This window comes from Dryobates pubescens, chromosome Z, assembly GCF_014839835.1.
Source record: "Dryobates pubescens isolate bDryPub1 chromosome Z, bDryPub1.pri, whole genome shotgun sequence".
In the NCBI taxonomy this organism is placed as follows: Eukaryota; Metazoa; Chordata; class Aves; order Piciformes; family Picidae; genus Dryobates; species Dryobates pubescens.
Genome location: NC_071657.1, coordinates 26,558,150 through 26,571,293, shown reverse-complemented (window position 1 = coordinate 26,571,293; position 13,144 = coordinate 26,558,150). Strand labels below are relative to the sequence as shown.

Below are 13,144 nucleotides of genomic sequence, written 5' to 3'. Positions count from 1 at the left end.
CACAGAGAGAGTGATTGCCCATTGGAATGGGCTGCCTGAGCAGGTGGTGGGGTCGCCAGCACTGGGGGTGTTCAGGGCGAGGCTTGACAGGATGCTTGGTTGCATAGTTTAATAGATAGGGTGGTGTTGGATGATAGGTTGGACACAAAGATCTTGAAGGTCTCTTCCAACCTGGTTTATTCTATCCTATCCTATCCTATCCTATCCTATCCTATCCTATCCTATCCTATCCTATCCTATCCTATCCTATCCTATCCTATCCTATCCTATTATATTCTATTCATTAGCTAGCACAGGTGGTTCCTATCTCATCTCTCAGTTTCTCACCCTTAAACATTCAGTCCAGGGGATTTTCCAGATTCTCATGGGAACACAGATTCATCACAGTCCCCCACACCCAGGAAGAAAAGCAGTCATTTTCCGAGGTTAGTTTTACAAACTTTCTTGCTTAGGGTTGAAAAGAGAGAGAGAAGAAATGGTCTTTTTGACTGATTTAGCCAGAACACAAAACCTCATCTGGAGGCATGGCCTAGCCCCTAGAGAGCAGGAAAAGAACAAATTAAGAGGAATGTGCTCTACTGAGGGAGAAGGTGGATGGTGTTCTGTAATGATGAGATTTTGAGTCACTATAACATGGCAAATAAAAACATGCACTAAGAAGGGGATCCAGAAAGCTGTTTTGTCAGATGAATTGCAAGCTAACTTGTTCAAGGAATGATTTAATGTAACAAGGATTTAAACGGGTTTTCTATCATGCTTTGTATCTTTTAGAAATATTTGCAATATGTTGTATATTTTGTTGCATTTACTGACATTTCATCTTAGCTGGTGATAAGTGTAACATAACTGACAAGTTACCAGATTCTAACAAGCCATCACCCACCCATTCTTGGCAAGTTTATAAATTAGGGTAACTTAGAAGTGCCCTACTTAACCTATTGACTTTGGGAGAACTTGCTAACTGAGCTGCAGGCTCACATGGAGAATTTTATGCCTGCTCTCAGGTGCTCTCACATACAGCAGGAACTATGCTAGGTATTTCCATGAGGAAGTGCCATAGCAAGCTCTAAGATTGCTAGTACAAGAGCAGTACCAATCTGTTTAATTTAATTTGCAAAGTTGTGACATGCTAACTTTGAATTTTTGCAAATACTGAATATTTTGGGTTCTGGGCAGAAATGTGATCATGTGCCTGTATCTGGATCAGGGTGGGTCTTCTGAGTGGCCTGGTAGTGCACAAATCTGGTATTGGAAAGTAGAGATTGTTAAGACTTTGTCATCCAATAAATACAAAATTTGTGAGAGTGAGAAAGTCTAAGGTAAGTATTATCAGCTTCACTGAAATGTGGTTAATGACTATTGCTAGTTTAATGATCAGTAGCCAATAGCTTAAGAATATCCTTTTGCTACCTGAAATAGAAGGAAAGTAGGTTTCAAAACCAGTTAATTATTTCAGTAAAGTGATTAGCATCTACAAATCTTAGGCCTAATAATGTTAGGGGAAAAAAGCTGACATTCTCATGAAGAAAATGTAAAAAGGCTTCTGATCTCATAGTGAGATTCATTGCAGGATTCTGGTCCATTACATTTGAATTACTGTTTAAAATGGTAGCTTAGAATTGTGGTCCAAAATGTGTCTAAGTTGTGTATCTGTTGTAGATATCTTTATGATGGGATTTTTGATATTCAGTGTTTGTGCTGTATCATATGTTTACAGAGCAGTGATGCATTTCTATAGCATGGTTTGGGTCATACTTTGTTACTTTGTCATCTCAGAATGACGATAATGGGCCTTTAAAAATTTTTTATTATGTATATGTATTTGCCATTCTTTAATGGAAAACTTTTATAGAAATTGCTCAGACCTTTTTACTTCACACTGGAAACCAGTGTAATTAGCACTGGAGATGAATGACTTTTCTGTTTACTTGGTTTTTGTATAATAATGCATTTTGTTTTGTACCATGTTGGTTTGCAGTCTTGGGACTTCAGTCTTTACTGCACTAAAACTAGAATAAATGCTGTCAGTTTGCTATAATTTTACAGAGATCTTCTGCTAAAATTAAAGAATTGGGCTGTTTTGAATTGCAAACAGCAGTTGAACATGAATTTCCTGAGTTACCTGCTGAACAACTCACGTAACCTTGTGTTGGTTTTACCTGCTTTGTCCTTATTTTCATATTGCATTTGGGTTAGTCATTGGTACAGAAAGGGGAAATGCTTAACGTCATGAAACAATAGTACTGTTACTATATATTACTGTTGCATATCATACTGTATATGGCCTGTTCCTTCTGCACATAGATGGCATGTGATAAAAATAATGATTGCTGGATGTGGGTCAAACTGCAAACTCATTTCCCCATTGTGTTGCCTGACCACTGTGTTCATCTCTCCTACTCCTGCAGCTGACAAACAACACTCATGCAGTGTTGATGTAGCTGTGAAACGGCTAAACATTTTTTTTTGCAGACTTACTGCTGTTAGTATTAAACTTGAAAAAGGGGAGAGGTTTTCAGCTTGGGCCGAGAGTGGGCTCACAAGAAACAACAGTACCAGTAAGGCTAACAAAGATTCCTCTGTAAGGGGAAGAGAGAAATTTCAGTGAGAAGGAAAAAAAGTGACTGTGAGTATGAAGAGTAGAAAGATGACTAGAAGAAAATGAGATATGAGGAGAGTGAGCTTTTAAAAATGTAAGGTATATTAATTCCATTTCAATGATATCTAATCCTTTCACTGTGTTTCAACCTTCCTCTCCTTTTATCCTCTGTACTGCTAATGTGATTTTGTCATGATAATATATTACAAAAATTTTTAAGACAATATGACATTGAAAAGATTATCTCAGGTATTATCTTACCACTTTCACTCAAAGCAAGAAAGGTGGGTGGTTGTTGTTGGTAGACATTAAATAGCACATTTCACATAGGCACTTGTTATTAATTTCTCTCAGAACTGCCGGCAGGAAATGAGCTGTTCTGTTTTCTGTCTTGCGTTGCTTTCTTATTAGAGCAGCTGCCTCACACAGAGTTATGCAGATCTAACCAGTCATCCTCACCTCCACCCCCAGAAAGATGATGGAGGAGCTCATCCTGGAGGTCTTCTCTAACCACATGGAAGACCAGACATTTTTCAGGAGTAGCCAACATGGATTTACCAGGGGAGATCCTGTCTGACTAATCTGATAGCTTTCTATGAAATTATGACCAAATGGGTAGATGCGGAAAGAGCAGTGGATGTCATATACTTTCACTTCAGTAAAGCTTTTGATATTGTTTCCCATAACATCCTCATAGAAAAGCTCAGGAGATGTGGCATAGGCGTCTAGTCAGTGAGATGGATTGCAAACTGGCTTGACAACAGTTTGGAGGGTTGTCATCAGTGGCACAGAGTCAACTTGGAGGCCTGTGCCCAGTGGTGTTCCTCAGGGATCAATACTGCACCTGGGGAGGAATAACAGCAGGCACCAGCACAGGTTAGGGGTTGCCCTGCTGGAAAGCGGCTCTGTGGAGAAAGACCTTGGAGTGCTGGTGGACAGCAAATTCTCCATGGAACAACAATGTGCTCTTGTGGCCAAGAGAGCCACAAGGATTTATCAAGAAGGGTGTGTCCAGCAGGTCTAGAGTTCTTCTACCTCTCTACTCGGCCTTGGTGGGACTACACCTGGAATACTGTATCCAGTTGTGGGCTCCCTAGTTCAAGAAAGAGAGAGTTCTGCTGGAGAGGATCCAGCAGAGGGACATGAGGATGGTTAAAGGACTTGAGCATCTCCCTTATGAAGAGAGACTGAGATCCTTAGGGCTGTTTAGTCTTCAGAAGAGAAGACTGAGAGGGGCCCTCATCAATGTCTATAAATATCTGAGGGGTGAGAATCAAGTGGAGGGGGCCAAGCTCTTTTCCGTGGTGCTCAGTAATAAGAAATAACAGGTTCAAGCTTGTGCATAGAAGATTTCACCTCAACATGAGGAGAAACTTCTTTACAGTGAGGGTGATGGAGCGCTGGAACAGGCTGTCCAGGGAGGTTGTGGAGTCCCCTTCTCTGGAGACCTTCAAAAACCACCTGGACACATTCCTGTGTGGACTACCCTAAGTGATCCTCCTTTGGCAGGGGGATTGGACCTAATTATCTCTTGAGGTCCCTTCCAACCTCTGATATACTGTGATACTGTGACACTGTATTAGAATGTTGTGAAAGATGTTGCCCTCCTCTGGAGCTTTTCAAAAAGTCTTTCCAGTGTTTGCTAATTATGTATGATCTGTTTCAATATGCAAAATGATTGCAGAATCTTCTTTCCAACCTCTGTTAGATACTATTGGAAGGCTAAGTTTTGCCATAAAGAAGGCAGAATTTTAGGATCACTATTTTCATCCCCTTTTTTCAGGTACCCAGCTGCCAAAGGAAGATGAGATTTCAGTACCTGTGACTTCAGGCTCCCTGAGTAAGGACAATGGGGAGAATGTTGACCTTGCGATTGAACAAGAAGAGAAGATGAAAGAGGAACCTTTAACTATCTCAGAACTGGCATACAATCCAAGTGCCAGCTTGCTGCCCACTCCTGTTGATGACGAGATTGACATGCTTTTTGATAGCTGTCCAAGAGTAGAGAATGAGAAAGAGGATACAGATTCATTTGAGGAACTCGAAGCAGATGAAAATGCCTTTTTGATTGCAGAGGAGGAAGAACTGAAAGAAGCTCGGAGGGCGCTTAGGTGGAGCTATGACTTTGTAATGGGGAACATAAAGGTGAATGCCTTTTTGAAGAGTTTTTCCAGACTTCTTCTTGTAGGCCTTGGACTGTTGTTACTTGTGTTCCCTGTTCTCCTTGTTCTGTTGGAGTCGGATCTTCAAATCTCATTCCTCCATGAAATCCGTCAGACGCCAGAGTTTCAGCAGTTTCACATTGAATATTACTGCCCACTGAGGCAGTGGTTTGCTTGCAAAATAAACTTCATTCGTGACATGCTGGGCAGCTTTTAAATTTGAAACAAATACGATACAGCTAAGGGCTATATTCAAAATTTCATTTAGTGACAGCTTTCCATAATGCCCCTGGGCCCATCATTTGGTAGAGGTCTTCATATCCAGTTCATTACAGACTCTTCAGGCTCTTAAGTTCCTTTTAAAGACTTAAATTACCCTTTTAGTTCACCTTTCAAAAACCAAAAGGAATCTTTACTTTAATTACATTTCAGACTTCCTGCTCACTTATTACATCATATAAGATGATGTCACAATAAGTCTCATTGCCCTTAATCTTTCAATCCTTGACACTAAAAGAAAAACTTTCTTGAATATACTCCTTAGTGCAGCAATCTCTTCTAACCAATGCCTATACAAGCAATGTTTATGCTGGGTTTTTGGTTTTGGTTTGTTTGTTTTTCTGTTTGTTTGTTTGGGTTTTTACATTTGTATGTGTTTAAAATATTTTGGTAAATTTTTAGCAAAAGACAACTTCTGATGTTATTTAAATGTACAAATTGGTAAAGAATATTTCACGAGGGCATGTATAGTGTTTTAGCAATGTTTTGTTTTTAAGCTACTGGCTGGAGAATGAGCTTAATACAGGAGGACTGTGGTTTCAGAACCAGATGGAAAGTTCACTCAAGTTTAACAGGGCCTGGGGGGGAGGTGAATTTCTGAAAGGCACAGCTGCAAAGCTTGGGGAAGGGAGCAGAACTGAAAGTAACAATCCTTTCTCTTAACCTGTCAGGCTGTCTTACACATTGTCAGTAGATGTAGAAAGTCACAACAAGATAGTGCAAGAATATTTTGAAAGAGTGGGTTTTCAGGCTAAATGTAGATTATTGTACATAACATGGAAGAAGACAATAGTAAGTAGCAAAAAAAAAAAAAAAAAGGAAAAAAAAAAAGCTCCCAACCAACCACCAAAACTAGCTAAACCAGTAGGTTAGTGTCCTACTTTAAAAAATGGTAGAGAAGAAAAATGTACTCCTTTTTCAAAGCAAGGCATTAGGCTGTATAGTTAACATAAAAGCATTGTACTGACTCATAGTTAAAGGCTTGAATGCTTTAAGAGATGCCTCTTCATCCTTGGTGCCCGTTATTGCTAATCTCTAAGACAACCTATTTTCTGTGCATACTGATATGCTTCTTTGCACATACAGCAGCATACTTACCTCTTCCCCTGCTGCTATGAGCCCAGTTACATGATCTAATACTGTTTCATGTAACATGGATTCTTATATCTAAAGACACTCCAATATAGCTTGAGATTATACTTAAGTAAAATCTTGTCAATGTTGAGGACATTTGAAGGCCTTCAAATGTGCCACAGAGGTTGTATTTAAAAGAGAAAGGTTGGGTTTGTTTTTTTTTCACCCCACCGATCTTAGTGCAGATGTGTGAAACTAGAGTACTTCGAGACTTTCTTCTGCTTTGAGATTTATGGAGACATATTTGAGTCTGAGATGCATTTACCCCATTGTAACCATATCTTTAATTCATAGTGACTATGTTCCTTTAGTTTTGGTATCAGAGAATTGGTTTTGCTTGGTTTTCTTATGTAGGCCCTTTGCAAATGTCTAGTTTGAAAATGATAATTTCCTTAGAGGATTTCTCCTTTCCTTCTATCTTCCTTGGGTGTTTTTATGTTTTGTTTTAGTTTGTTTGTTTTTTAAGGACGAAACAGTTACAGGGCTTAGGAGTTCCTTTTCTCATTTCAAAACTTTTGGGCTGCTATTCATTTCCCAAATATGGAAGGCTAAATTATATACTTGCTTTTTTACTCTTGTCTTTGTTTGTCCTTTCCATTCTCTTCCCCAGAATAATTATTGATGAGTTACTTCATATGTATTTCTTACTGTGCTACTTGCAGCTAAACAATCCTTTCTCATGAGATGATAATAATTCAGCCTAACAGAAATGGAGAGTAAACTAAAGTAGACATTAGGCCTTAAAAGGGAATTATCACTTGCATTGTTTCTAAACAAAGGTGTTAGAAAAGGTTTTTAAAGTGGTGAAGGCTGTGAAAGTTGGTGTCCTGCTGGACTATGAAGACATGGTTCCATACAGGCTCCTATGGAAATATGATAATTACTTAAAAAAATAAGGGGCCAGGAGGGGGTGGGGGGGAAGTAGATGTTAAATTCAGTCTTGTCCCTTTAATTAACAGCATTCCAGAAGCAGTAGTATTTTTATGCTTGATTTAACTCTATAAGAAAGGATCTGAGTTGCATGAGAACATAATCTCAGAAAATGTACAGTGCAGTGAGGTTTTGTGTAGGGTTAAATGCAAGTGTGTGTCTGACTTGACTAACTGTGTGCATACATTCAGACCTGGCCTTTCCAAATTCTTCCCTTCTGTTCATATATTATCTAGTCTGTCAAAGTAATTTAACTAGAAGTCATGGCAGTCCTATAACTGAAAGGCCAGGACCACACAATACACACAGAAGGATATGGTTGGACATAGTCTGAGAGGGTAGGAGTCTGGTATTTTTTTTGGTAAGGAGGACAGACTTGGATTATGGAGCATCTGTAGGTACAGTATTGTGTATTTCTGTCTGTGCTTGGATTATATTGTAAAATGTTATGTACTTGAAATTTATTTTGTGGTTTGCCTAACATTTATAAACACAACTCTGGGAAGAATTAAAAGTGGTTTTATTTCATGGAGACTAAGGGGAAAATATACCTGTAACTTGAGCCTTATCTTTGTACAGTGAATTTCACATTTCTATATGTCAACATCCTGATTGTTTTGTATGTTGATATGATGGCAGGAATCCCTAATAAAAATACACTGGAGACAAACTTTCTGCAGTTGTGACAGTTCTTGTGGTGAAAGTTGCTTAATAAATTAAATTTTTTTTGTTGAGAATTAGTTGGTACATGATATAGTGCAGATTTTTTAAGACTCTTTGAATTTTTCCATGCATGTTTTTACAATTATTTGTCAGCTAGAGAGACACTCAGAAAGTGCTTTCAATTAAGATGTTATTAACATGTTTTCAGATGCTCTTACCAAGGGTCTAATGGTTTGCCTAGTGACTAGTAAGAGTTAGTCACAATCTTGAATTAGCCTTGCAATAAAGTTGCTGCACACAAGAGTACAAGTTGAGAAGTCTGGTTTTAGACTGTAGACATACAGATGTAGCCTTTTGGTAGGCAGATCTGACTACAGCGTTACACAAAGTTGAGCAGCTTTTGGATGAAGCTTGCTTACATTAAGTTTGTTTGGAGTTCAGACAGCACAAAGAGTATCTAGTAAGAAACATCCTGATAAGAGGAAATGGAGCTGGCTTGGGGAGCCAAGCCAGAGAAAGCGAGACTGCTTCTTGTGCACATGAAACATTTAGATGCAGACATGTCTGTACTATATAGAAACTGTCAAAATCTAAGTTGGGCTCCTTAGTAATTTGGAATGTAAAGGTCAAGGTCTATATAGTATAGGTAGACCTGCTCAGTTAAAATGGTATAGATTATAATGGTGTCTTCAAATGGGATTGTATTCCTGCCTTAAGAGTAGAGTATATCCTCCTCAACTTTGTTTTCATTCTAAGTACTTCCCACAATTTATAAAAATAGTACATGTACCTAGGGCAACAAGTCGGCATGTGTCACACATTTTTCCAGAATAATGACGCACAGAATTTGTCTAAAATTGCACCTCAGCTAAATGTCATGCCAAATGTGCATTTGAAGAAATCAGACTGCATTAATCAGTGGTGATGGTGGTTGTAGATAACTGTTACAACTTGACAACATTCATGTTGACCAAATCAGACATCTTAAGTACTAGAAAGCAAGAAACTTCATCTGGAAATCAAGGTATGTTTCTCAACTTTATGTTTGTTGGGGTTTGTTTGGTGGTTGGTTTTTTTTGGGGGGTGGGGGTGTGTGGTGGGGTTTTTTTGTGTGTATGTTTGTTTGTTACATTCCAAATGAAATTATTTTTAATTCCATGGATTTGTTTTAAGCTTTCTTGCAGTTGTTTGTTTTGGTTTGTGGAAAAAAGGTCTCGAGACACCTGCTAAGACATTTTGATGCTGACTTGCTTGCAGTTACTTTCTTTTAAGGCAGGTTTTGATGTTCATCTCAGCCAGATGAACTTCTGCAGCAATTCCGTCTTACACTATTACAAAGGTTCACAGCTTATCCTTTACATTTTCTCCAAGAAAATATGGGTGCTGTCTGTTCCTGTGAAGTGATGTTTAATGATGGAGTGGGGATTTAAAGCTGTGCCTTAACTATCATGGGAATTTTACCACCATAACCAACCACAGCTCAGTGCTTCTGCATTACAATGAAGAACAATGATTATGAAAATAAAAATAAAACATAACCATGAAAACTTACTTCATCTAATTCTGACTTTTCCCATGTTAGCTTGCTTTTCATTTCAGTGCATGTTTGCTGAGCTAACAAAATGGTAGATACTTCAAAGAAGTGAGATAGCCCCTAGAAACTAAATCAATGCCCTGATCAACAAATACCACCTTACTAATGGCTAGTTACAAAGTATGAAGTGATTAATTGGTCTAAATGGACTACAAATTAAAGTGAAGTAAGTCATATTTCTTAGACTGAAGAATAATTATCTATATTGATTGAATACGTTACTGAAAAGATGTCTAGACAAAAGAGAATGGAAAACCTCTTGGTTTCGATCCCATATATCCTACTTACCTGTTCTCTCCTCCACACATTGGTTACCCAAGGAGTTATTTTGTAACATCAGAAATGAGATAAAGCGTGTTCCTAAAGAGCATGGTGATATGGGTACACCACGGAAGGAATAATGTGTAAGCAGTGGCTTTGTCATTACAACATCATAGCTAGTGTGTTTGTGTGAGAAGTGAGCTCAAAAGCTGGAAAAAAATTTCTATTGCCAGCCATGCACTTGTGACATCCTTTTTCATGTATATTGTCCTTCTGATCAAGGTCCCCTTTGCTGTTCTGGTTTAGACAATGGAAGTCCATGAAAAACAAAGCTGCTTCTCATTTCCTAAGCCTCTCTTCCTCTTCCTTCTCTAACATGCAAGTTTAATAGACAGCATGAACCCTCCTAACCACTGCTTTGAACTTCAGCATAGCCCATGGCTTTGTCCAGCCTCTCTGTCTGATGAACACTACCCATCTACAGCTCTCTGCTGCTTCTCTTCACCCTGTGTAGCCCCTTGAACACCCAGCACCAAAAATGCTTTGAGATATGGTGGAATCTAACCTGCCTGCACAGCAATGGCTGGCTGCGCTTTCTAATATGCACATGCAGAGTCTTCCCACTAATGCACCAGGGAGGCTGCTGAGCCAGGCCAACAGCAGGGCTTGCCTGCAAGGCTTGTGCCTCACCCCACAGATCCCAACAGCAGCTGAATTTGGCAAGTACTCAACAGCCCCCTTTAAGCTGCTTGTGAAGTCCAGCCATCCTGGCATATGCAAAAGTGCAGCTGCAGCATCGTTTGTCAGTAAAAGGGCAGGATAAATCTTTGGCAATGCAATAAAAAGCAATTTCCTTTTCATTCTCCTGGTTATGTACAAAATGGGCCTCATATTAAAGTTCTCAGTTTTGTTCTTGCCTTTTTAAATTTTAATTTAAAGCATGTGCAACTGATTCCTCAGTACTCTGTACTGAACGAGGGCTTTTTGTGACTTGCATTGCGGCAAATTATTGCAAATTATACTATGATCCATCAGTCTCAGCACCTTCATAAAGTACAAAAGCATCTGTTTTAAAGATTATGTCTCTGTGGATGTCTAGTCTGCTTCCTGAGAACACCTCTGAATTTGTGGTTGTATGTTGTATATTGACTACTGGACCTTCAGGATACTGAGACGAGCATTTGGGAAAAAGCAAGCAACAGAACTCCAAAATAACAAGATTTTCACCCTGGGAGGCAGTTGGGGGTGAGTAAGTAGTGGTAATAATGAAATAACAAGTTAGAAAAAGGAATACAGCAAATTTTAAATTACGGAATTATTACCAACTATTAATAAAGCAGCCTTCACATCTAGCTAAAATATTTCACAACTGTAAATGTACACCAGAAAATCATAGAATCATAGAATCAATAAGGTTGGAAAAGACCTCAGAGATTATCAAGTCCAACCTATCACCCAACACCTCATGACTAACTATCACAGTATCACCAAGGTTGGAAGAGACCTCGAGGATCATCGAGTCCAAAACTAAACCATGGCTTCAAGTGTCATGTCCAATACCCTCTTGAACACCTCCAGGGACGGTGACTCCACCACCTCCCTGAGCAGCACATTCCACTGGCCAATTACTCTGTGAAGAACTTTCTCCTCATCTCGAGCCTAAACTTGCCCTGGCACAGCTTGAGACTGTGTCCTCTTGTTCTGGTGCTGGTTGCCTGGGAGAAAAGACCAACCCCTTCCTGGCTACAACCTCCTTTCAGATAGTTTTAGAGAGCAATAAGGTCTCCCCTGAGCCTCCCCTTCTCCAGACTAAACAACCACAGCTCCCTAAGCCTACATTTAAATGTTAGGAATCAAAAGGAGAAATTTGCTGAGGGGATGTGGGGTTTTTTCCTTCTATGTAGTGACATGAATCCAATGAGAGTTAGCAGGAAAAAGTTACTGTCATGTTTTAAACACAGAGAGTAGCCAAATGCCTCATGGCCACGCACTCACTCTTCCCTTCCCTGGGGAATGGGGAGAAAACTGGAAGCGAAGAGGTAAGGAGACTTGGAGGTTGAGAGAAAAATAGTAATTGAAATAAAATAAAATGTTCTTTATAATTCTAATAATGGTAATAAGGTACAGAAGAGTGATGCACGATGCAGTTGTGCACCACCTGCTGACCAAGGTCCAGCCTGTTGTGACCTAGTGATCCTGAAAGAGAAAATCCTGAGACCACAGTCCTGGAAGAGATATTCCAGCTTTCCAGCCGACTGTCATCTATATGCTGAGAATGATGTTGTATGATATGGAATATTCTGTTGGCCAGTTTGGGTCTGTCGCTCTGGCCATGCTCCCTCACAGCTTCTGGGTCACCTGCACACCACCAGAATGTGGGAAGCTGAGAAGTCATTGATTTCTTTCTTAGCAACAACTGAAAACATCAGTGTATTATCAGCATTCTTATACCAAATCCCATACTGATTCCAAACCACAGAGTTAGTTCCTTAAGTAACCTGAAGTCCGCCCTCCAGAAGTCCAGAGTGGAGGTTTTGTTGCTGCCCCTCTTAGCTTGACTGCATATTGAAAACTCAATTATCTCGGGGTCACTGGACCCCAGACAGCCTCCAACCACCACATCTCCCACCAGCCCTTCTCTGTTTGTAAAAAGAAGGTCAATGTGGTGGGTTGATGTTTCCCATCACATTAACTTAGCATGACTGACTCAGTTGGAAGCAAACGAAAGCTGTATTTACAAGTAAAAACTACACTCTACAACAGAATGCAATGAATATGTACAAAATATACATATTTACAATATTATACAGATATTTGAAAGTAGCAAATAACATGGAAGCCCCCCTGGTACCCCTCTATTTTCCCCAGAGAGAGCAGGGATGCTGCTACTCTGCCCTCATGCAGCGCCCCCCTCCCCAACCTCCTTCCATCCCCATACCAGAAGAAAAGAGGAGTATGAAAGGAAAGAATGTTAGTTCTCATCTTCGAGGCCAGCCAGAAGCGTTATATCTCCCCCGCAGAATAGCCAAGCCAGAGAAAAAAGAAAAGGAATGGGAATTGTCATGAAATGTAAAAGACTGTAACGGTACAGTTCCTATACCCCCAGGCTTCCATCCCATGAATTTGTTCAGAATAATCTTTTGCTTTCCTTTTTACACCCGATAGTGAATAATTTATGTTTTTTCTACTTTCTTTGGAGGTTTTCAGGAGAAGACTTGATGGGGTGCTTGGTGCTGTGGGTTAATTGTTTAGGTGGTGTTGGATTGGTTGATGGGTTGGATGTGATGATCTTGAAGGTCTCTTCCAACCTGGTTTATTCTATGTATTCTATGTATTCTACTTTTCTGGTCAAAATATGCAGCTAAAGTTTAAAGGCATAGCTTAAAACTGCCACATTCAAGAGAAGCCTTACCCCCGGTAGGCTCACTCAGCAGCTGGGATAAGAAGCTGTCCTTCATGCATTCTAAGAACGTTCTAGACTGCCTCCTCTCTGCTGTGTTAAGTTCCCAGCAGATATCGGAC

At 39.7% G+C, this 13,144-nt stretch overlaps 1 protein-coding gene across 1 annotated transcript in view; it reads left to right on the top strand.

Annotated features, from left to right (window-relative positions):
• Positions 1-6,331, top strand: part of FRMD3 (FERM domain containing 3) — a 186,402-nt gene extending 180,071 nt beyond the window's left edge. The window contains exon 14 of the mRNA XM_054178042.1: positions 4,383-6,331. Within this exon, the coding sequence (XP_054034017.1) occupies positions 4,383-4,978 (596 nt within the window). The 3' untranslated portion in view covers positions 4,979-6,331. The remainder of the gene's footprint in view (positions 1-4,382) is intronic.
• The last annotated feature ends 6,813 nt before the right edge of the window (positions 6,332-13,144 follow it).